General features: G+C 39.1%; 1 protein-coding gene across 2 annotated transcripts in view; it reads right to left on the bottom strand.

Annotated features, from left to right (window-relative positions):
- Positions 1 to 23,122, bottom strand: part of ADAM23 (ADAM metallopeptidase domain 23) — a 145,703-nt gene extending 122,581 nt beyond the window's left edge. For both annotated transcript variants that reach the window (XM_077154849.1, XM_077154850.1), the window contains exons 1-2: positions 22,909 to 23,122; positions 21,535 to 21,752 (exon numbers count right to left, since the gene is read on the bottom strand). In XM_077154849.1, coding sequence (XP_077010964.1) covers positions 21,535 to 21,752; positions 22,909 to 23,122 — 432 coding nt within the window. The remainder of the gene's footprint in view (positions 1 to 21,534; positions 21,753 to 22,908) is intronic.
- Between the last annotated feature and the right edge of the window lie 2,711 nt (positions 23,123 to 25,833).

The raw sequence follows: 25,833 nt of genomic DNA, 5'->3' as shown, positions 1-25,833 counted from the left end.
CTCACAGACTGGTGTATAATAAAAGTAATAATGCCTTACATTTTTTTATGCTTTTAGTCATCTCAAAGGATTGTCATGTCTATCTAGAACAATACAGCATCCCATGAGGTTGGCAGAGCAGACATTTTTATTACCCTTTTAAAGAAGAAAAGCCTTTTTTTAAAGGCACTGAAGTGATATTTTTGTCCAAGGTCACACATCAAAAGAAGAAATGTGAGAATTTAGCTTCAGCTCAGTGAGAAAAAGTGCCAGCCTTTAAGCCAGAAGTCCTCAAACCTCTGAACCTCAATGTTTCCTCAGCACTAAAATATAAATAATATTAATTTACTAAGAGCAACTAAATTATATAGTAAATTCCTAGCACAAGTTTGGACACATAGTAAGAGCTCAACAATTTAAGGAAATAGCAAAGTGGAAGGAGAAAGAAAAAAAGAAGAAATATAAACCAACTCTTCGGAAAGGGCATGAGTCAGTCCCACTTCAAAGTAATCTCCCGATACAGATGGCTACCTTCTAGCAAACTCCAACGTGCATTTATACTCTGCAAAACTTGCAAATTTTATATTTTTATTGCTAATTGCCATTATGTAGTATGCTTTAACCTTGCTCAAGTTGTCATGCCTTTAAAATAATATGAATCATTACCCTGAGAAGTGAAACAGCTGCAAATGTTACATGAAGGCAGTTCTGCAAATTAAGGTAATTTGCCTTATATTCTTGTCAAGATGTATTTAAATAGATAGTTTGTGGGAGAGAAATTATCATGTTTCTAGTATGTTCTAATTCACAGTATTATTGGTTAACCCATTAATAAATATGCATTGACTATCTACCCTGGGTGAGACAGAATGGCAGATACAAAGGTATAGGAGACTTAGTATTAACACCACAAAGTCTATAAGCTGATTAGGGAAATTAGATGGAAATCATAAAGAGTGAAAAATATAACACTTCAAATAATAATAAATAAATATCATTTTTAAAAATGTCAAATGCTATTTAAACATAATTTATTCCTGAATTTGATGTACAGGCAATAAGTGATTGGAATTTGAGGAATGACAATATTGGGGGCTGGAGAAAGCTGAGGAAGGCTCATGGGGCAGCCTTTCTTAGCACTTACAGATAGTACAACTCAGACAGCTCTAGTACTGATTAAAAGGATGAAATTTCCAAGCATTTGCTAACAAATGATTGCTTCAGAAGCATCCCTTTAAAATAAAACATAGGAGGCCTTCCATTCGGGAGTGTTAAAAAAAGCACAATTTGGATTGTAGTGAGAACTCATACATGAAAGTTAATTATAATAAAGTATTTCATGAAATCAGTGAGTACTATGAACACATCACCTTGAAAAATCACGCATGGGTTTTGTTAATCAATGTATCATTTAGCTTTAAACTAGGTTGTTGAAATCCTCGATTTTGAAGGACACTGCGTCATCAAGACCAAAACAAGAGCAAAAGCCTACTCCTCTCCCAAGACACAAACAAGTCACCATCTCCCAATAAAGGAAGCAGGTCCTTGTTTGACTTCGTGCTCTGGGCTGATCTTGTCCAGGAAAATGGAACTTCCACTCCAGAAGAAATCTAGCCAACATTCAAGAATCGATTTGATGGCAGAGAAAAACAGACATCATGGGCTGTATGAATTTTAACTTCTGACCAAATCTTTTGAATTAACTCTTTTCTAAGTAAACCAATTTTAAAGAGATTACAGTTCATCTCCCTCTCTTTTGTAACCTACTCCCCAATTCCTTTTGAAGTATTCGTAAAATGTGATATAGATAGCAGATGGACACTGAAGAGAAAGAGGAATACCACACACTGATAATCCAAATAGACATTCACGTGAATAAAACATCATTTCGCTGTACTAAAAATTTATTCTAAAATTCTTCATGGCCAGACAAAGAAGAAAAGTTACATCTAATACTATGGGGGAGGGGTGGGTGGGTGTGAGGAAACTATTTCTTTATAGCCCTAATGGGTCATACTAAGATTTTCCTTAGTGACTATTTAGCCACGAGAAGGACTCTGTATCAACACATTTTCACTGATAAAGTACTTTTGGACATTTACATAAAACGACTTCCCTATATGTCTGATTACCATTTGCAGGATATTAAATTGATAATACCAACTCAAGAGAGAGATTAAATCACAAGCCTTCAGTGCTCTGCTATTTGAAAATGGGGGAAGCATTACAAGTGCCACTATAGCTGCATTATTTAGCATTAATACATTTTCTGAAAGATGAGTAAAAACTACAACTATGACAACAGTTACCATGGATGCAACTTCTTTCTCCTGCCTTCCTGAAGAGTAACATTTAATTTGATGCATTAATCTAGTAACTAAGGTGTGATTCACTTTGTTCTTTTTCATCGAGTCGTACATCACCAAACGGCACAACTCCAGGGAGTGCTTCTCTCTCTGCTAACACTTTTGTCATAAAGCAAGAATACATTTTGCTTTCTAGCCAGAATTACTGAACACCCACTGAAGAAAATGAATAAAAGCACAGAAATAGGGTATAAGTTTTGGAAAGCCAAAGACACCAAGCTCCGTGCTTCGTGTCTTTGACTCACTGCGTGATTTTTTTAAATTTGCTTATAAAATATTCATATTGGGGATGTAAGGGTAGTTCAGTGGTAGAATTCTCACCTGCCATGCAGGAGGCCCGGGTTCGATTCCCGGCCCATGCACTTCCCAAACAAACAAAAAATTCAACAATTGGTGCTGTAATAAGGGGATAGTTACATGGAAAAAGAACGATATGCGACCCCCTCCAGATAGCATACAAAAAATATATATATTCATACTGTCCTGAAGGAAGAAAAGCCTCCCTAAAGTAGCACTCTAGGGGCAGTTGTACTTCCTCACTCTGGCTATTCTGGTCCCTAGAACATTGGCTACAACAACCCAGTGGGCTCAAGTCAATTCAAATGCCTATCTAGGGCAAAAGAAAGCTCTTTAACACAGGTCTTTATAATGACCATAAAAGGATTAGTTAAGAATGAATGAGTGACATATGAAATGAGAATTTTGATGGAGTAATTACACAGCTCACTTGAACATTGTTCAAGCTAATAAACCACAAATGATATGGACTAGGTTCAAATACTAATCTCCAGGTCCTCCCTCAATAAGAAACAACTAAAAACACGTGACCAAATAAAGCTAGGCAGACCTGGCCAGGTTGGATCTCTCTTCTTCTGACATATCCTGATTCTACTGATCTTCTTTGGTGGGTACTACACTGTTCTTGCCCAGAGCTGATTTTTGTTGCATTCCCTATGCCTCTAGCTCTTTGCAGAAATTTTTTCAAGCTCTGCTTATGAGATTGCTCAAAGTCCATTCTAAGTACACAGTTGTTTGACAATGGTGTTCCTAAGTCCTAAGGGGTGTTTGCTTTCCCTGAATATGCTCTGCAAAATGTGTCCCTTAGGTTGAATGTCACTGTGGTGTAGCCTCCTTCTGTCTGCACAGACAGGCAACTATGGATTGGAGTCCTATGTTCTCGGGTTCTCAGCTGTGTCTGGCTCTCTGTCCTTGGCTCTGAATTTTGACCTTTGCTATGTATGACCATGGATGGCTACATTCTACCCCTTTAGATGAAAAGAGTAACTTCTAAAGGACAAGCCAAGATAGAATTTGATTTTTCCACTTTACAGAAGTGTAGATGCTATTATATTTCCTGGGTAACACTACAAGTCCTGTTCCCAGCACAGATTCACGATTGTCCTGTTTCACAATTTTATTCAAAACAAATGTCATGTGCACTACACATACTTTGCCCAAAGCTAGATATGGAAGAGCTAATATTGATGAGATCTAATTTTCTCACACATCAAATATCCACAGATTTCTACAAAATACCAACCACTCAGCCTATATTCACATAATTTTTAAAACTAAGATTTAGAATACTGATCATTATGTCTATTTTAGCTTACAAATGATACACATCTCACCATGTCCATGGAATTTTTTAGGTGCATTAAAACTCCAAATTATTTCCAAATGAGAACCCAGAAATTACATGGAAACTTAAAGATGCATAGAAATAAAAATAGTACTTTGGATTATGTCTGTATTCTCAGATCATATCCTACCTCAGTGGCTTTTATATCATATATAAAATTACTTTTTCATTCAACCTAGTATGTTCCAAGTAAAATTTCTTGTCTTCTAGAGTTTGCATTTTAGTGTGTATGTGGCGGGGGGTGATAAATACAATAAACAGATAAATTTAATGAAAGTTAGATGGCGATATGTGTTATAGAGAAAAATAAAGTGGAAAAGAAGCATATGGAATCAGAGCGCCTATAGCACAGAGAGGCGCAATTTTATAAATAGAATAGTCAAAGAAGGCCTCTTTGGAAAAGACCTGGGAGTGAAGGAAGAAGCCATGTGGACAGCTTGTGGAAAAGAATTCCAGGCGGACAGTTGTAAAAGCCCTGACACACCAGCATACCGGTATGTTCGACATTCAATGAACAACATTAATTCAAGTTTGGCTCAAGTGAAGTGAATCAGAGAGAGAACCAGAGACAATGAAGTTAGAAAAGTAGCGAGAGGGGCCAACTATGTAGGACCTTGTAGGCAATTGTGAGAACGTTGCCACCTTATGAAATAGGGGTGCAAGCTCGTCTTTCATGCTGGAGACCTGGGTTCGATTCCTGGACTATGCACACGAAAAAAATTATATGAAATTGGAAATCACTGAGGATTTTGAGCTGGGAGTAGCATGATCCAGTTTCTATTTTTAAAAGTTCACTCAGGCTACTGTGTTGAGAATAGACCAAAAAGGGGAGGCAGAGGAGGGTACAGAGAGAAAGCAGAGGGCCCAATTAAGAGGCTGATGGAATAATCCTAGTAGGAAGTAATAGTGGGTTGGACTCGAGTTGTAACAGAGGAGTTGATGAGAAGTGGTCAGCTTCTGGGTAGATGGGGAATAAGATGAGGAACAAGAGTTACTTATCAATTAGATAAGAGTTATGAACAAAATTCCAAATTTATTTTTTTACCCGAGTCACCAGAAGAAACAAGCAATTTACGGAGATAGGAAAGATGGCAGGAGGAGGAGGTGGGGCAGGAATTCAGGACTTCTGTTTGGTACATATTGAAAATTTGATATGCAAAGTATATGTCCAAGTGGATATGTGGAATAGGCAGTTTGATATAAAACACATAGATAGAAGCTTTAATAAATGTCTATTAAGCAAGTAAGTGAATTGAGAAGTAACAGAAATGAATGAATAAATGAACGGTTACATGTATGACTAAATTATTAAATAAATGAATGAATATTGGGAGTACCAAAAAAATCCAGTGAAAGAACTAATGAGGGAAGTACAGTTTAGCATATACCACACTGTCTTAAATAGCTAGGGCTTTAAATGAGAAAACTGAGATTACAGGGGTAAAAAAAACTATAGAAGTTAGTATAAACCAACCCACTCACTGGGTTTCAAAATAAACATTTTCAATTAAAACAGTCACTTTGGAAACCAAGTGGTATATTATCCACTATAAACTCTCCCAAAAGGATTTGAGTCCAACAGCACACTTTCCATATATGCTATATATGTGTGTGTGTGTTACAATTACAAAAAAAAAAAATGATTAGCAAAGGAGGATGACAATTCTCTAAAAAACCACATGGGTCATACATGCATGTATGTGTGTGTGTGTGTGTGTGTGTGTGTGTATGTGCATGTACTGCTAATAAGTAACACAGTGCTTATCTTTGATTTCCTGGAAGCACATGTCCATATGTTAGAAGTCATACTATCTTAACTGCTTTTATATTTCAAATTGTAACTATTTTTAGGCATACTGTGTCATATGGCATTTTGGGAATTTTTAAAGGTATTCATTTACTGATTTAAATTTATTAACCGTATCTCTCATCTAAGTGGACTGACCTGATCTTAAGCCACAGAACTTAAGAGAAATACTACAATCTACTAAATAATGTAGATTTCTCAAAGTCACTTACCATTTTAGTACAGTTTATGTTTTGAAATCTAGCAATGAAATAGCTCGAAAGCACTGTATGAATCTCTTCATACTGACATCTGTTCACTTGGCTGCTACTTAAGTTAAGAAATGACAAAAAGGAGTATTTTCTTGAACATTGAAAACAAGTTTCTGTTTTAATAGTGACAAAGAATAAGAAAGAGAAAGCAATTCTTACAATTTTATTTTATTTCAATTATAGTTATTTCTGTTAAATTTTTTTTACCTGAAATAAGCTACATCAAGTCTGTATTTAATTAGTCATTATTAGAGAGGGCATGAATTATTAAATATACTTGGTAAATAGTCTAAAATTAAAACTACTTATAGAACATGGGAATCTGTTTTTTAAAATAGAAGACTATAATAACTTTAACAGTTTATCTCAGCCAAGAAATTAAAAAGCCATTTAAATATACACCCCAAGAAAACTCTTTTCTTTCTGCAATACTTTCTCCAAACAAGTTGGAGGACTCATATTTCCTGACTTTAAAGCATATTACAAAGCTACTGTGGTCAAAACAACATGGTACTGGCAGAAAGATAGATACATTGACCAATGGAATCAAATTGAGAGTTCAGAAATAGACACTCACATCTATGGCCAATTGATATTTGACAAGTCTGCCAAGTCAACTCAAATGGAACATAATTGTCTCTTCAACAATTGGCGCTGGGACAACTGGATATTCATTTGCGAAAGAATAAAAGAGCCACCCCTACCTCACATCCTTTACAAAAATTAACTCAAAATGGATCAAACACCTAAATACAAGAGCCAGGACCATAAAACTTGTAGAAGAAATGTAGGGAAGAATCTCTGTGATCTTGTGGTAGGCAATAGTTTCTTAAACTTTACACTCAAAAGACAAGCAGCAGAAGAAAAAAATTAAAATAAAAACTTTTGTACTTCAAAAGTTTCTTGACTTAGTCAAGAAAGTGAAAACGAAGACAACTTTATGGGAGAAAATATTTGGAAGCCACATATCAGATAAGAGTTTAATATTCAGAATTTATAAAGAAATCCTACAACTCAACAATAAAAAGACAACTCAATTTAAAAATGGGCAAAAGACTTGAATAGACATTTTTCCAAAGAGGACATACAATTGGCCCAAAAGCACATGAAAAGATGGCTAATATCACTATTAGGGAAATGCAAATTAAAATAACAAGATATCGGGCGGGCCGCGGTGGCTCAGCGGGCAAAGTGCTTGCCTGCTATGCCGGAGGACCTCGGTTCGATTCCCGGCCCCAGCCCATGTAACAAAAACGGAGAAACAGAATACAATAAAACAAGAAAATGTTTAAAAATGTTTCCCTTTCTTCCTTCCTTCCTTCCTTCTATCCTTCCTTCCTTCTCTCTGTCTTTCCTTTAAAAAAAAAAAAAAAAAAAAAAAAATAACAAGATATCATTTTACACGGACTAGAATGACAACTATTAAAAAAATTAAATGAAAACAACTAGCGTTGGAGAGAATGTGGAGAAACAGGAACTCTCATGCATTGGTGGTGGGAAAGTAAAATGGTGCAGTCACTGTGGAGAACAATTTGGCAGTTCCTCAGGAAGCTAAACATAGAATTGCCATAGATCTGGCAATCCTACTACTCGGCACATACACAGAAGAACTGAAAGCAGGAACATGAACAGACATTTGTGCACCAGTGTTCATTATGCATTAGCCACAATTCCCAAAAGATGAGAACAGCCCAAGTGTCCATCAAACAATGAACAGATAAACAAAATGTGGTATATATGTACTTTGGAATATTATTCAGCTGTAAGGAGGAATGAAAGCTTGATGCACACCACAACATGAATGAACCTTGAGGAAGTCACGTTGACTGAAATAAGCCAGACACAAAAGGGCAAATATTGTATAATCTCACTGATTTGAAACAATTAGAATAAATGAACTCATAGAGTTAGAATCTAGAATATAGGTTACTAGGGGATAGAACGGGGGTAGAGAATGAGGAGCTGAAGCTTAATTTGTGTAGAATTTCTAATTAGGTTGATTGTAAAGGTTTAGAAATGGATGGTGGGATAGTAGCACATTATTGTTGAGTGTAATTAACGGTGCTGAATTCTGTGCATGAATGTGGTTGAAAGGGGAAGTTTTGGGCCATGGGTATTACTAGAAGGAAAGTTAGAAGATAAAACATAAGATGGTATAACAGTGAACTGTATTATAGATGATAACTATAGTTAATAGGACAAGCATAAGAACATTCTTACCTGAATTATAACAAAGATACTTCACTATTACAAGGTGTTAGTAATAGGGTGATATATGGCGGGAAAATGCATCTAATGCAAACTATGAACTATAGTTAACAGTAATATTTTAATATCTTTTCATCAATTGTAACAAAGATACTCACTAATGCAAAGTTCAACAATAGGGTGGTATACGGGAACACTATTTTTTGGGGGTGAGGAAATTGTATTTTTACATGACTTTTAGGTAAACCTGCAATTTCTATGATTAAAAAAAACACTGTGCTAAGGGAAAAAAACAGACACAAGGTACTACATATGCCATGATTTCACTTGAATAAAATGTACATACAAACAAATATATAGAGATAGAATTAGATCAGTGGTTATGTAGGGCTGGGGTAGGATAGAGGAATTGAGAAGTGACTACTAAGGAGCATGGTCTTTTTGGAGTAATGAAAATGTTCTAAAATTGATTGTGGTGAGGGATATGCAATTTTGTAATTTTACTAAAATAGATACTGACCGTACAGTTTGGATGGACTGTATGGTATGTGAAATATCTTAATAAAACTGTTTTTTTAAAAAATAATGAAAGAAGAAATACTGCAACTATCTAGATAGTCCCAAAATTTGGTCTTTTAAAGGAATGTTATGTTCTTTCCTCCCAAAGTGGCAGCTTCGTATTTTCTTTTGAAATGTCATTTGGTGACTCAAAAGTAAACAACTGCACTTGTGTTCCAGCTGTTCTTCCTGGGTCTCCCCAGAAGCACAGAATTCTAAATTTAAGTCCCACCCTCTCTGAGTTCATTTTACTTGCTAAAATCACCAGAAAATTCAAACTACATAAGAAATAAAAATTTGGAGGTAGGGGAATGATGGGGGGAGCACAATAAAAGTATAAGACATTCTTCATCCTTCATAGGCAAGCAAGAGATAATATCTAAGGATAACAGATCTAAAAATAGGGAAGATACAAATTATTTAATATAAAATAACTAGAAACAAAATTTTTTTCCTTTTTTTTTAGAAACATAAATTTTTTTTTTTTTTTTAAAGAGAGAGGGAGGAAGGGAAGGAAAGACAGAGAGAAGGAAGGAAGGATGGAAGGAAGGAAGAAAGGGAAACATCTTTAAACATTTTCTTGTTTTATTGTATTTTGTTTGTTTGTTTTTTACATGGGCTGGGGCCGGGAATCGAACCGAGGTCCTCCGGCATGGCAGGCAAGCACTTTGCCCGCTGAGCCACCGCGGCCCACCCCTAGAAACATAAATTTAACAACCTTTCAAAAGTGATGGGGGAAGAGACTTTTCATTCCACACCTTTTGGAACTTTGAAATTTTATATCATGTAAGTAAATATTTTAGAGTAACTACTAATTTTACATACTTACACATCTACACTAATTTTACATGTGTAGGTGTGCATGTTTATATATGCAAATTGATCATCAGGTTTTTATCTACTGTAATATTCCTTCCCTGTGGTTTCTAACACTGCCCTTCAGAATCTTCTCACCAGAAACTGTCTTTTAAAGGACTCCTTGGTGGTATGTCAGGGGGGCACTATAACCCCACCAGCAGCCTCCATGCTGAAAACTGTTCCTTAGCCCCTCCTCTGCCCCAATTTTCCAAAACCTCTTTTTTCGTCAAATCAGTGGACAACAACTACTCCTGGGCCAACTGCTCCTTTCACTTTCAATTCATAAATGTCCCACCTAATAATTCCTACTCTTCTTCCAAATATGCCCAAACAGATCTTAGTGAGCCAGCTATTCCATTAATGCCGGGAACAAAGAATGATTCTAACAGCCATTCCCACACTTCATCTGTTCCAATGAACAACCAATCATCTTTTGTTAGAGGATATTTCACAGAAATTTAGGGTCATGATGGATTCTAGAGATCAAACTCATCCACATCAAAATCACCTGAAGCTTACAGAAGTGCATATCCCCTAGTTCCCATATAGACCTACTAAACTCAGATCTTTTCAATAACCACCCCCCACCAGGTGATTCCAATATACATTAAAGTTTGAGATCCCCAATCTAACCAAACCTCCTTATTTTTTAAATAAGGAAATTTAAATCCACAGGTAAGTGACTTGCCCAAAATAGCCCAGCCAACATGCAAACAATTAATTATTCTAACAGTAGGCCATCTCCCTTTAAAAGGAATCTAAACAAGAAAACAAGCAAAAATTGAACTGTTCATCCTACTTTCTCTTGAACCCTGTTCCCATTCGTTTTAGTCATCAACTATTAGCAAATCTCAGCTTCCTGCACAACATCTCCAAATACTCCCTTTTGAGTAATTTTCTTTAAAAAACTTACTATACTCACCTCTCTACAATCTTCCTCTCCCCACAAAGTCCAAAGGTCGCAGTACAATCTGTTTCCTTTAGCTCTGACATAAAAGTCCCCCTCTGAAATTTCTGTAAAGATTCCTGTCACCACTATTAAGCGTCTCTTCTTTGGCCTCAAACAATTTCCCCATTGAGCAAAAAGTAAGAAAACACCTCTTTTCATGGAAATAAACACTGTAATACTCACTCTTACTCAACAACAATACTTTAGCCCACTGTTCAAAAGCATCATCTCCATATCTGAGGCAAAAAGGAAAATATAATTTTTTGACAGTCCATTAGATAATCTTGAACATGTCATAAGGCCATTAAAATGTTTAGGGGGCATTTTTATTTTTTATTGTTGCATTTAAAAGATACTTATTCATTTTAATTGCATGCTGGCCTACAATGTAAAATGGGAAAACCACATTTTTAAATGAAAATGTGAATGGAGCAAGGTCGGTAAGTCTTTTTTTTTTTTTTTTTTTTTAATTCTCAGTGAAAGAGATTTTAAATCTTGTTCATTTAACTTATGCGTTTGAAAACACAAGAAAGAGCACTTCCTGTTATCCAACAGCAATAGCTAGCAGCAGTTTAATTTTCCTCAGCAACCATATGATGTTTGGGGGGAAAATAATAACCCTGAGTGAGATGGGAAGTCCCTAGAAATTGTTAAACTGAGGGGTGACATGACGTGATTTAGGATTTAAAAGACAGCTCCGCCTGATGTGGTTAAGAGGGACTGGATTCAGAGGGATAAGGGGAGGAGAAAAGCAGGGACACACAAGTAAGAAAGATGTTGTAATAATGTAAGCAAGAAGTGATAGCGGATTAGACTAAGTTGGCAGCAATGGAGATAGTGAGAAACAGTTGGTTCCCATTTGAAGGTAACGCCAACAAGATTCGGTGGCTTCAAGTGGCCCCTGAGAGAAAGAGAAGACTAAAGATGCTTGGCTTGGGCAACTGGCTCTAGTTGGAGAACATGGGATGGGCAGGTTAGGATAAATGTAAAAATCAAGAGTTCCATTTTGGATATAAGTTTGAGGTGCCTATTTGACGTCCAAGCAGAGATAGTGTATAAATAATTGTATCTGTTAAGTCAGGGTATCAAGAGATTATGCCCTGTTTGTGAAGAAAGAACTAAGATTCTCAAATATTATATCACAAACAAGTGCTTCATACAAATACGTTGTATGGGTTCATACACTTTTTAACGAGTTAGAGCACTGAAACATCTATACGGAAATCCAAGAATGTGAAAAAGCTTAAAACAGAAAGAAAATTTAAGATTGAATATGCAGACAGGAGTTTATAAATACACTGTTTGGGTAATAATACTAAAATGTATCAATAGGTCTTAAAAGGATTACTGTCCCAAATAAAATAACAAAAAGAGAAAAATAGAGAGAAAATTAAGTAGAGAGATAAAGAATAATGGTCAACCATTTCCATAAAATGTCTTACATATCTGCAAAGCCAAAAATAACAAGATGACATCATCTTACTGTCTCACTGGTTTTGAAAGGAACAAATGATTACATTTATGTAGCTAACAGTGATAAATGCTTCCAACTGCATTCTACAGAGATGGGAGTCCATTACATTGCAAGGGGCAGCTCACAGTAATTAGCAAGGTATTTAATCAGAGTTCACCGTTTCTAACTGTAATTTATAAGAGGAGGGGAGTCAGCGTATGAACTCTTCTTAGTTAAGATGGTTAAGATACAAAGCCCAAGATACTACCACGTGGTCACAGCATGTTCAATTTTATCCCAGTGTCTAACAAAAGAACAGAACTGTATTTCTGATATTTTTACCCTACTAATTTTTTTTTCTGGTTGAGAGGTCTACACACTACCCTATTTGTTATGTTGTTACAATTGTTGTATTTCCTTCCCAAGCCAAAAAACTGCCACTGGTGGATAAAAGTATTTCTTGGGTTTTGTTTTGTTTGAGGTTTTTCCAGGGGTGAGGGGAAAGAGGTGCATGGATGTCTAACTGGGACAATTCTTGGGGAAACTGTCATACTAATGTGTATCACTTATAGTATAAGTATTGGTTGTTGCTCCTTAATTTCCCCAGAGTGTGGGCACCATGTTTACATACCACAGCCTCAAGCTGGTTCAGGGGATTGCAACTCTAAGACATCCCACCACATTCCCACGTATTCACTACTTCATAAGTAGAAATAGTGCCCACTTCCATTTGCAGTGACTCAATCAAGTTCATCTGTAGTCATGAAACTAGGAAGACCCTGAGAATGAGCATTCCCCAAACTGTCCCCTCAACTACCCCACTACCTACTTTCTTTCTTTTTTCTTAAAACAAACACTTTATTCTGAAGAAGAGCAATTCCCAACTTGGATACCCTGGACCTCTTGTCAATAATTAATCAGTACCATTTATTGACAACTTCCCAATCCCTGGCAGTGTGACAAGTACTTGACATGTATGATCTTAACTAGGCCAGTCGCAACCCTCTGGGTGTTAAGTCCATGTTATTGATAGGGAAGCTGGGGCTTAGAGGGGCTAAGGAATTGCCCAAATCCAAAGAGCTGGTAACAGCATATGTGTTAGAACCCTCGACCCTTGACCCCAACCATTCTCCCCGCACTAAGTGGCAATGGAGGAAGTAAGAGAAATCAAAGGAATTTTTGACATTTTAAACAGCCTAGCACAGTTCCTATTTATTCCAAAAATGGTTATACTGGATCATTAAGATGCCAGTTTCCCGGCTTTGAGCTGAAATAATAGCATGTCATTGTAGACACACTGGTTATCACATGCTGACAAAAAGTTTAAATTGGGTATAATGTCATTCCTTTAATTAGCAAAAGTAGAGGGTAAATTTGCCAATTCTCTTAAATTCAGCTTCTTTTGAAGACATATTTCTTCAAGCTGCTGACTACTATATTAGAGAATATTTTTCCCAAAAAAAAGTCATTTCTAGAATGGTTCAAATGTCTAAATTTGGAAATGCCACCCTTGTTCAATAAATAAGTAAGAAGAAAAATGTGACAGAGAAAAAATAAAATTAAAGAAGATTACTAAGGTAAGCAAGTAAGATATATATACACATAATGCCAGCATTTTTAACAAAAATATTTGTCTGGAGTACTTAAATGGGGTGGGGATGGGGGAACAAAACCAATTGGTTGCTAGAAGCCAGAATTGGTAAGCCTGTGGGTGTGCACACATGATGTAATTAGTTCAAAGGTCCTTATTATCAAAAGGGAAAGTGTCTAAAAAGGATAGAAATGTTCTCATTCAACCCATAGCAACATTATTAAAAAGAACAAGGCCTGGAAGTCTACACGCTAAGGGTCTGGTCATTCTAATCATGCCAATAATTCCCAAGACCTGGAGAAATTTACCTGAGTTCTTTGAGCTTAGTTTTCTCAAAAACAAAAATCATCTTGGGAGTTTTAGTATGAGGGCCAAGTGAGATTATAGATATGAAAGTACCTTGATAAAACTGATTAGATTCAATACAAAGGCAATGTATTTTATTTGTTATTACCAATCAATGGAGAATTGAATTTCAAGTTGATTTAATTAGCGCATTCTACTTAGTGGGAAAAAGAGCAAGGAGACAAATGGGGGTCGGGGACTTTGCCAAGCACTGGTTGTCTTACATGAGTCCATCTGTAATAGAACTATTATACTATAAGGTATTAACAGGCTTGTTTACAATTAAAATACAGCAAGAAGGTTCACTTCAGTGATCCAATCAGCAAATTCTTGAATTTCCACACTAAAGGAAAGGAAACACTGGAAGAAATTTAAAAACTCAATTTTTGTGTGTGGCTCTGGGTTGTTTTTCATGTCACGCCTCTAACTGTGCTTAGATTTAACTACTGAAGGGAGACAGAGGGGGCTCCAGGAGCATGTGATAACCTCGTTCCCACTAGCCACCCAGGATTAAAAACGTGGCCCCAAAACTCCTACAGTGGACACTCTCGCAGACAAGCAAAAGGTAAATGTCTCAAATATCACTACAGATCAAGCTAAAAATCAACATAGTTCACTGGTCATAGAGTTCTATGTATACTTTTTTTTTTTTGGCTGACTGGTTTGTTTGAACTTAACTACTCTGTAATTAGTGTCTATCTGTAGAGAAGACCTGTTTGAATCTCCATCCTTTCCATTTCTAAATAAAAGGTTTAAAGGACAGTTTGAGTTAAGGTAGATTTTATTAACAAATAAATATCTTTCACAACGGAACTGAAAGTAGAGCTCAAATTCTTGATTTGTAATATTCCCAAAGAGGAAAACTAGCTTCTGCCTACTCTTAGCCAGATAAAAACACCTACATAATAAAATCTTATTATGAAGCTTTATCAGCCAATTCACAGATCTGGTTCTGTTCCAGACTGGGTACCTGATGATGGATAACGAACCCCTCATGTTAATCTATAGACAGCAAAAATTTTATCCAAACCTACCATGAATGAACTTGTTTGCTTTTAACATCTCACTAGTCTTAATAAAATATAATTGGGTCTACTCTTTTAATAATGGTATTCCTAGCATCAAATTCTATTAGAATTTAAATAACTTCAAAATACAAAGATTCCCTTGTCACACTGCAAAATTTGGAAACTCAGTGAATTCCAAATGAGTGAATTATATGAATAAATAAGTCTTTTACAGGGTTAAATGCTAGCCATATCATTTGTGAAATGAAATGAATACTTTGTGTGAATAAAGCCTTATGCTTATGTACATTCTTGAGAGGAATAAAATATTTTCATTCAGAAAACATATTCTAGGAGTGACTAATTATTCAGACTTAATGATGAACATGACAGGATCATCTGAAGCAAGAATTAACAAAACTTTGGACTTATACCATTAGCCTGAGAACATACTACTGACAGATTGGTTCTTGCCATTTATCACAAAGGTTTTCCATAACTAGCCCCCAGAGTTTGGATAGATGTGAATGGAATTATCCAGACAAAATTACCTCCTGCTGTGGATTGACACAGCAGGTTTAATAGGCCTGGAAAAAACGCCGAGAGAAGGGGACAGCAAATGTGGGTATTCAAAAGGAGAGGGGCAGCTGTTCTCCAGGGCAGTTCACAGCCTCTCCTTCACTCCACAAGTAAAAATTCAACCAGCTGAATTATGCTTATAGAATGTGGGCAAAAGGAGTCACGTGATGATATAAGTGTTCCACGAAGATTAATCTGTCAGCAGTGGGACTGATGGATTGACAGAGAGAGAGACAAGAGGCAATGACAGGAACACAATGCAGAGAGAGGAGGAGGGAAGGATTCAAGGAAGAAATGTCAAGACTTAATGAATGACTATATATAGGAAAGAGACAGAAGAGTCAAAGATGACTTCAGGACTCAATCTTTCCTGATAAAAATGGGAAAGACGGGAAGGACAGCTCTCCTCCTGCCAGACTTTGCCCTCACATTGTGTGATGCCACCAACCCTGGGCAGCGCCATTGTGCGGATGCTCCAGGGTTATTTTTGACTGGCTGCTGGCTGTAAAGAAAAGGACAGAGGCCAATCTGTTAACAAAATCTGGGAATAAGAGGAGACAGGATGACATTAGTAGTTATATAGTTAGCAGGAATGAGTAAACACATAAGGAGAAGGGGCAGAAACACTGAGGGACACATGCTGAAGCAAGACATCTCACTAGCACAGCTCAGCCATGGACTGCTGGAAAGCATGGTGGCAGCCAAATCAATCCAGGCTAAAATGACCAAAAATTGTCTTTATGGGAAAGAGGAGTTAGAGTTGAAAGGAAACCTCCTACAGAGGTCAGGCAAAAAGAAAAATGAAGAAGGGTGATGTAAGGCAATAAGGAGTGGGGGGACTGCAGTAAACAGGGCATGCCCACCCTATCTAAAGAGAAGTGTCCTGCTAGCATCAGGTTGGTTACTCCCACCCAAAAATGCAGACCCAGAGTAGCCCCATCTTCTGATTCTTCAAGAGAAATCATCCCCTCTACCACTTTCTATCTTATTATGCTATCTTATCTTCTTCAAGCACTCATCAACACCAGAAATTTTTGTGTTGTATGTTATTGTTGTGGTTGTTGACATGTTAGTGGCTGACACCTCCCACCAGAAGGTAAGCTCCCTGAGAAGCCACGCAATGGCACTCAATCAATAATCAGTATGTGCTACTTCCAGACTTCTCAGGTCCACCATTTAATATGGAGTAAACCCAAACCTCTTATTACTTCACAATCTTCACAGGCTTCCCCATTCACCTTTGCTACTCTGCACGCCATCTTTCATCACTTCGGTGTGGGCTTTGAAAAGGATAAGGCTTGCACACAAATCCTGACTCTACCACTGACTAGCTGTTCCTCCTTTTGGAAGACTAAATCTCAACGGCTACATCTATAAACATCTGTATCACTGGAGGAACTGGGTGTTATTTAATTTTTTTCTTTTTTTTTTTTTTTGCCTACAAATATAATACCAACGCTCAAATCTTTAAAACTCCCATTTGGGTTTCCCCTTTTTGCGCTCACTGCACCCAACACATTGCTGTTTTCCAGCAGGCTAAGCTCCTGCACCTGGAGCCTCTGTCCTGCTGGTACTGTGTGGATGACCCTCTCACCACTTCCTGGGCAAATTTATCTTCTTGTTCTTGAGGGTCAATGCAATCATTTCTTTTCAATGAGGCTTTATTTTACCTCCTTGACAAGGGTTATTGTCTCCTAGAGGTGCCCACGGCATAAGTTCTTACAACTACTAAACTGCACTGCCATGAACCACAGCCCACTAGCTGCCTTGTTTCTGACACACCACCAAGTTACAAGCAAGGGAAGGGACTCTTCAAAGGGTAACTTTTGAAGACTGTTATTATCGTTTTCTCCCTGATCAGGCACAGTGCCCTATTCAAAACAGATATCCAATAAATGTTTACTGAATCAAACTAAACTGAATGCCTAACAGTGCATATCAGATTACTTAGAAACTATATGAGTAGCCACAACTTGCTACTTGAGCAATTAATCCAAAACAATGACAAAAACCACCCAATGGTCAGCTTTTGATTAGCCACATTAACGGTGCATGGCAGTGATAGGGATGATCTAAGAATTATTAATGAAGTATTTTCACCATTTTAGGTAATGTAAACATACAGTAAGTGTGACCTATGCGGTGTTAAGAACTCAAGGCCAAAATGATCTCTCCTACTGATCTGGCACATTGCCAAAAATCCTTAGCATTGTCTTGAGTATTCAGTCATCAATTCATTTAAGACTCTTCTTGAAGGCTTACTACATACTACGCATTATAAGTAAAACCATATCAGCCTGAATTCTATAAACCACAATTGCATAATGACTGCTTAGGAAAATCTGGGAAAGCTGTGGAGGCCAGTACACAAGTCTGAATTACCAGGTAACCTAAGGAAGCAATTGCTGCTCTACAAAATCTGAGAAAGGACCCTGTGACAATTCAGACATGTCAAACAACCAAATTCATATAGCTGAGTTAGAAAGAAGCAGAGCACAATATATGACTTAAGACTTTTATAAACAATTCTTTAGCTTAAATCTGTATGTATTAAAGAAACTTCCAGAAGGGGGCTTTCTCTCGATGTACCACAGTCTGGAACTTTCTATTCATTAAAAAAAAAATTAATTCCTGTAAATAAGGGTCACAGAAATATATATTCCAGAATTCTAAAAAAGTGTGATAGCATCTCATGGGTCAGACACTCAGACCCTTTCTCCCAAGCTCCTCTTTCTGCTGTCTCATACCCAAGAACAATGGAACAGCTGGCTTCTGGACAGTCGAGGAAACTGAAACCAGTCTTGTCCTGGAATAGAGTAGGAAGAAAAAAATAATCACGAAGATCTCATCATTTAAACTTTTCTCTCTCCTCTCTTGCTGAAGAGTCAACCTGGGAAATGGGAGGCAGGGAGCATAACAAAACACTGAGCCATACTCAGGCAGACCAAAGTCAAAGGACATGTCCACCATCACTCAGGCCCTGAACCAGTCACAGGCATCACTGTACCTCTCACCCCTTCCCACTGAAAGAGAAATGACTCCTGAGGAAACGGGATTCAAGAGGAGTAATTTTTGACTAAAGGAAAGATTTAGGAAAAGGTTCCCTAACTCTCCTGGGAACAGACCCATAGGATTATCTCAGAATGAATGAATGAATCTAAAGTGTTTCTTCCCATATTCCCTCTCTGTTTCAGACCACTTTGGTTTATACCTACTGTCCTGGCATAATAATCAACAATGCCTACTTTCACTCTCAAAAATGGGACAGTTTGTACAATAAGCTATACATCCACCATGCGGTGATAAAAAGATTCCTAAAGATTATTTGACAAATGAAAGTTAAGGTTTTCTGAAACGCTGATATGTACAGAGGTGTTCTGCACAACCCGCTTTTAGACCCACCAATTTTGAGAGCGTTAATAAACATTTTAACTTTCACAGCTGTAAACTAATAAGGACTGATCATTACTGAATATTTATGAACTTTCTTCAGACATAAATGCAGAGTTCTGCCTTGCAACCTGTATCTGTGAATTTCCTCTCCACCTCCACCCCCAATCTGGAGATCCATGAGAGTTGCAGAGTGATTCAGCATTTCTAAGGCATTCATTAAAATGTGCTTGAGTGCAATGAAATCAGGGGAGAAAAAAGGTACATATTACACAGATATTAAAATCAAAATTTCTTTTTATAGCAGCAAAAATGATGAAATGCTATACTTTCGCTCTTGCTGAAACATTTATAAAGTGGCTGAACTGACAAGTTCATCACCATCAGTAAGCAAGTCGCCCTAAGATAACAGCAGGAAGCATATGAAACACTATTTTGTCAACTAGTTTGAGAGATGCTTAAAAGCAGAAGTAAAAGGGAAGTCTCAGAACACAAATGGGAATTTGGGAATCCACCAATAAAAAGAACACAGCTATACCTCTACAGAAGCACTGAGAGGCATCTCGCTTATCTCATTTTTGTGTCTCTTGGAGGACAGACCATGCATGCTTTTATCACTCTTGTACCTCATATCTCATATCTTTGAAACATTAGCACTCTGCTTTGCTCATAAGAAATATGCAACAAATCTTTGCTGAATTAAACTAATGAAAAAAGAAGAAAAATGCTTTCAAATATAATTTGTGTCAACATTATAAGTTGGCACATACCATCATGGGGGAGAGGGATGGGGAGGTAGAATCACTGCAATATAAAGGAGGTGTTTCATAATAAGAAATCTATTCCCTTACATGAGTGGCAGGTGAAGCTTTAAAGGTCTTTATTATCACAGAAATTGAGATATATTATAGTCAAATCATATCTTAGCAAACCAAGCACATGAGGTTAGACTATAAGATAGGCATTAGTCATAGACTCCAACAACTGAATTACAAAGACGTTCCACTGAAATTTCTTTTGAGTTTCAGCTCAGGAAGGCGTGAGCATTCTTTAAAATAGATCCTGAGGTATTTTGTTTTGTTTTTCTTTCTTCCTTCAGCACTCTATGCAAAGGCACTGGAGTTTGAGAACCAGCCATTTTTTTAACCATAGAAGGCCTCATTAATTACGAAAGCCATAAAATGGGCCTCACTGCATTTTATCAAGAGGGCCTTGAATTTCCCTTCCTTAAAGACACCACCCACTTCTCCTATCAATATGACAAATGGGTAGACATGATCTAGGAGTCAGCCCATTAAGTTAAGGAGTAGCTTACCGGAAAGAGGGCTGTCAAAATCCAGAGAGCCATTTATCTCAGCCAAGGTGGGAACCAGTCACTTGACAATAATGTGAAACAAAGTTAATGTCTCTAATTATTAAATATGAAAGAAGCATCTTCTCTGAGATGTGACTTGTTAAAAATAATAAAAATGCAATATTCAGCCTCCTGAATTTTTTTTATTAATTTTATATTAACTGCTTTACAACCTTGGGAAAATCATCTAAAATACTTAGTTTTCTGTTTTTCTGTTTGTAAAATGGGAAAACTGTCACCACTTACCTAAACTAATTAAAAAGATGATGTATATGCTAGAATTTTTATCCTAGAAGTTCAGACGGTTACTGCTCTTCTCAACTGCACACACACAGGTCAAAATGAAATATTTGATATGCAGGCTCTATTTCCTGCTCCTGATAAGAAACATAGGGTTTGATAACCCACTGTGTAAATCTGCTCAGGATCCAATAAGCAGGAAAAAAGTCCTTTAAACTTGGTACTAGTTTTATATTCCAGTGAATGCACCTTTATCTTCCAGTGAATGTCTTTTTAAAAGCAGTGCCACTTTCTGAACCAACCTGAAAGTTGTGAGAACTGCTCACAATCAATGCAGATTAAGTCTTGAAGGATTAAGCCAACCAAAAGATGATCTCTATATTATGTAAATAGCTCGTTTCTATTGACCATAATCTTTTAAAATGTCAAACTGTTTACCTACTGATAATATAATGAAAGAGGTTTCCTACTGATTAAAGAAAGAGGTGGCTTCAATTTAAATACTCCATTTCCAAGTGAACAACTGATGGGGAAACCACAGCCAAGCAGCCTCTTACAACATTTAAATGTGCAGATTGAAAGCAGTTTCTATGTGATCAGAGGTAGAATACCACATCCTTATATAAATCCACACAGAAGCAAGTCAGGACCATAAACATTCACTTAACTATCGTTCAGTGTCCCATGAACCTGAAAAAAGCACAGATCACGTTTCAGCTGTTAAACTGATAAGGCAATAAGAAAATTCCAATTCCAGTTTGGAGTCAGAGAAATAAACAGCAATCCTATCTCGTTACATCCCAGCTTAATTCCCTCTAGTTTCTCTCCCTAACAACATTAATAGTTTCCCTAATAAAGTGCTGCAGTAAAAATTGTGAAATCATTTTCTGTCAGAAAATCAAATCAAAGGCAAACTCTTTAGGGCACCTACTTTTACATACCCAGTGCCCTGCCTACCTTGTTATGTTTTTGCTGGTGTCTTGCCTTTGTGTCAAGAACGTGGTAAGGACTTTCCAAGTCTTGGTTAATGTAATAAATGAGTCTTGAAGGCAGCGTGATTTCTTTCTGCATTGCATTGCTGTAACTGGTATTACTGCTGCTATTCCGTTGCAATGTACTGTCTTCATCTGCCAGGATTCCCCAATTTTTTTCTGCAGTTTCATTCCAATGCGGAGCTGATAGAGGAAGAAAGCACAAACATACACAAACACACATACACACTCCATAAACATATAAGTATTAAAAAATATTTTTCCAGTAACTACAAAAACAAAGTTTTCCATTTATAAACAGCTAAGAAGTGGGGACATAGTAAAGTAAGTTACTGTAACAGTGAAATGGCCTGGATAAGTTCACACAGTGAATAAATCTTGTACAATAATGTACTGGGTTTTTACTTTAGTTTTGTTTTGTCTTATATGCACATTTTCCAACTAGTCACAAATCTATACTTCTAAGGGGGAAGGAGGGAGGCAAACGAATACGAGGAAAGAGTCACCAAATGAACATGCCGGGGGTTCTGACCCTCATCTTCACTCCTGTGAGATGACAGAAGCTCAACTGTACTCTGCCTAATTGTATCCCATCTGAGAGCCAACAACGCTCCTAAGATAACCAAGTACTGAATTCATGGACACGGAATGCTAGTTGATTCTTTTAACATAATGGACAATTCCCTTTTCTTTTAATTTTGAAATGAGTCAAAATCCTTTGCTACAGAGGGATGCATATGCTGGCAAGTTTCCAATTTTTTTTTCCTGCCAAGGTCAGCTTTCAGCTTTTAGTGACTTCCAATCACCAATGTATTAAACATTATATTAACTGTTCATTATGATGAGTAATATTTGAGAAATCTCAACCAAAGGTGTGTATCTCTGAAGTATTTCCTCCCCCACCTCAATTCCAACAGCCGTGAATAAAATCGGTAGGAAATTTGAGGAAACAACCCATAACCACTATTATCATTACATCCTTCCCGCCTTCACATAAAGACTCCACCGAGCAAGAAGCAACTTGGGTCCTAGCTGCACTTCCCATGCACCAGTTCCCCTAAGTTGCTAAGAGATAGTTGAGGAACCCCGGATTCACGAAATACCAGGGGTACCAAGGGAAGTTGGAATGGGTTTTAGTGAATGCAACAGAAATGGACTACCAAAAGTGATCTGGAACGAATGGAGGTTTGGGGAATGAGAGGGGAGAACTGGGCGTCAGGTAAGCACTGACAGGCCGAACCGGAGACGTGTCCCAGGCGCACGGACCTGCGTGCCCTTCGCTTTCCTCTGCAAGGCCCCGCCGGGAAGGCAACGCAAAGGGCACCGGGGCCATACCCACCGCTGGCTGCAGCTGTCCCCAAAGCGCGGGGTCGGGACCAGGAGGCAAGAGGAGGCAGCAGGAAAAGGACGAGGAGCAGGCGGCAGGGCGGAGTGCGGACCTGGACGCGGGTAGGCGCTGGGCCGGCGGGGCCGCCGCAGGGGATGCAGGAGACGCCGGGGAGGCTGCAGCCCGCCCGAGGCGACCGCCGGGAGCTGCTGCCTGGCGGCTTCATGGCTCATAGCTCCTGGGCGCCGTTCGGTGTGGCCGGCGAGAGTGCCGGGCAGGGCTGCAGGACGCCTGGCAGGTGCGGGGCGCGCTGGGAAGCTGCGGGCGGAGCCGGTCACGCCGGCTCGGCGTGCATGGTGCTGCCACCAGCTCGGGGCTCGGGGCTGGGCGGCGGCGCCCTCCCCTGCTCGTCTCTCTGCCCCTCTCGGGGCAGGGAGCTGAAGAGTCCAGGGGGTTCTCGCCGCTCCACCAACTTGGAGTCTGCCCAGCTGCTGCTTCTATCTCGCGGCGGGCGCGGCCGCTCCAACAACTGCGGGGGCTATTGCCGGGGTTGAGGATGCTGAGGCGGCGCGCGGGAGCGAGCGGGAGCGGGAACGCGCGGCTCGGGTACGCGCCCCGCTCCCGAGGGCGCGCCCGAGCAGGGCTTTGGGTCCTGATGCTGATGCTGATGCTGATGCTGTTGCCTGGCAGGGGACGCACTGCGCATGCTTTATTGTGGAGAAAAGAAAATAGAGGTAGCAGAGTGATGCAGCATCCCCGGCAGCATCAGAGTGACGGTGGGCCCTCCAAAAGGTGGGGCCGGGAGAGGGGGAAGCTCGAAGTCAAGGATGAGCCAGAGGGGAAGAGAGAAGGACTGGGGGGCTTCCAGGCCAGAGACGGAAGATCTGGAGACAATCAACAGCCAGAAAAATCGACCTGCCTTTTCCACAACCACAGACCTCAGACACACCCTCCCATTCCAGCCCCCCGCCTGCTCGGGAAAATCTAGTGCCAAGCCCTTCCTTCTTAATCCTTTACTTATTTCCTTCCTGTAAATAAATATAAAGGATTGCAGCTGGGAAGGTAAAAATAGCTCTGCTCTTCATTCGGCTCCAGGCGGCGGGTGGGGCGCGGGCTGAGGAACCACGTCTGCGCGTGGCTGGCTGGCTGGCGCGCCGACGCCAAGAGCCCGCGGGGAGCCGCTGCCCCTGCACAGAAACCCCCGGCGCTGGGACGCCTGGCTCCCGTCAGTGTCCTCCCTACCTGTACCTAAGGGCTCTGCGGAAGGCAAATGAAACCTGAAGGCGTGTGCCCAGAAGTTCAGAAAGTGTGACTGAGCGTGTTCGAGAAGACTTAGAAATTCTGCTGGCGAAGAAATACGAAGATTAGAAGCCGAGCGTGTGGCGGCCACCTTGGGAACGCGCCGTTTGGCAACCATAGGTGGGCACGCGTTTGGAAGGATACATTTCAAATTTGGAGATCCTGCCCTGACTTCTGCAGAGAGAAGGTGGGGGTGGGGGTCGTTCTCACTTGTAAAAAATGTAAATCCTACGTTCCCGATGTGGGTGGGTTAGCAGCCAGGAAATCTGACCGCTTCAAATTAGGGCCTGTGGCGTATTTCTGCCCCAAAATTCGTACAGTGCAAGCATTCGTTTATTCACCCTTCCAACGACAGTTTAACATAATATTGTCTAAGTCTGTTATATTTAAAATGGAGATAATAATATCTACTTGGGGTATCAAGAATTTTATGATTAAGAGAAAGAATGTGAGTATAGAGCACTTTAGCCATGTCTAAACTCAGCGTTAGCATCTTCCCCATTTCCACTTAACAAAGAGCAACGAGAGAGGGAGAGAGACAAAGACAGACACACACCACAGACAGAAACAGACATAGACGCCTGAAATCACAGGAATTAAGCACGCAAGGAATTAAACACTAACATTAGCTTTTTCTCCCTTTATCAGAGCTAGAATATTAATTTATTAATACACATTTATTAATGTAAATTTGTAATTAATGCTGTATCCACCATATGAAGGCAGAAACAGTTTTCCATTTTGCTCACCATTGTGTGCCCAAGACCTGGGTTGGTGTTTGTGGCACAGCGCAGGCACTCAGAAAATATGTGGTGAACGAATCAGTGAGTGGGCCATACACCCAAGGAGGAGTCACACTTAGGGCAGGCTGGTGAACACTCCCACCTCTCTGTAGTTCCTGCTTGCAAGTTTCTCCCTTAATGCAAGCACGCCCTGGCCAGATTCACCCAGTTAATATTCAGTATAATATACACCCTGAAAAAGGGCCTGGGAGGTAAGAGGCCAGAAATGAGGCATACAAAGAATGGGAAGGGAAAAGGAAATGAAAGCAGAAAGACCCAAGATGCAAAATTGTCTGCAAGGCATCTCTCAAAGCCTATTCCAATAAATAAACCCACCATTCAACCTGGAACTGACTCAACACCTACTGGATATAAGCCATCTTTCCATGCACTGGGATGAAGAATGAAGATTCTATTTCATTTGTAATAAGGGGAAGGGGTGGTGTTTACAAAGAGGAATGTTGTACACTATAATCAAAAGACTACAGTTATTTACAAAACTTTAATGTTTACAGACATTGCTGGAAGCAAGATAATGTATCAGTAAATGAGACAGTGACTCAGGATGGAGTAACTCACTTAGAAAAATTTACTGGATGGTTGGTCCTTACAACATATGTTTTAGTTTCAGGCTGTTAAAACAAATGCCAAACAATGGGTTGACTTAAACCATGGAAATGTATTGGCTCATGGCTTTGAGGCTAGGAGCAGTTGAAAATCAAGGCATCAGCAGGGCTACTATGACTCTCTGGGACTGGCTGTCGGCCATCTCTGGTCCTTGGCTTCTCTGTCCCGTGGTAATGCACATGGCGGTGTCTTCTTTCTCTTCCGGGTTCAATTGATTTCCAACTTCTGG

This window comes from Tamandua tetradactyla, chromosome 3, assembly GCF_023851605.1.
Source record: "Tamandua tetradactyla isolate mTamTet1 chromosome 3, mTamTet1.pri, whole genome shotgun sequence".
Taxonomy (NCBI): domain Eukaryota; kingdom Metazoa; phylum Chordata; class Mammalia; order Pilosa; family Myrmecophagidae; genus Tamandua; species Tamandua tetradactyla.
The sequence above is the reverse complement of the archived record's forward strand: the minus strand, read 5'-3'. Positions and strand labels throughout refer to the sequence as shown.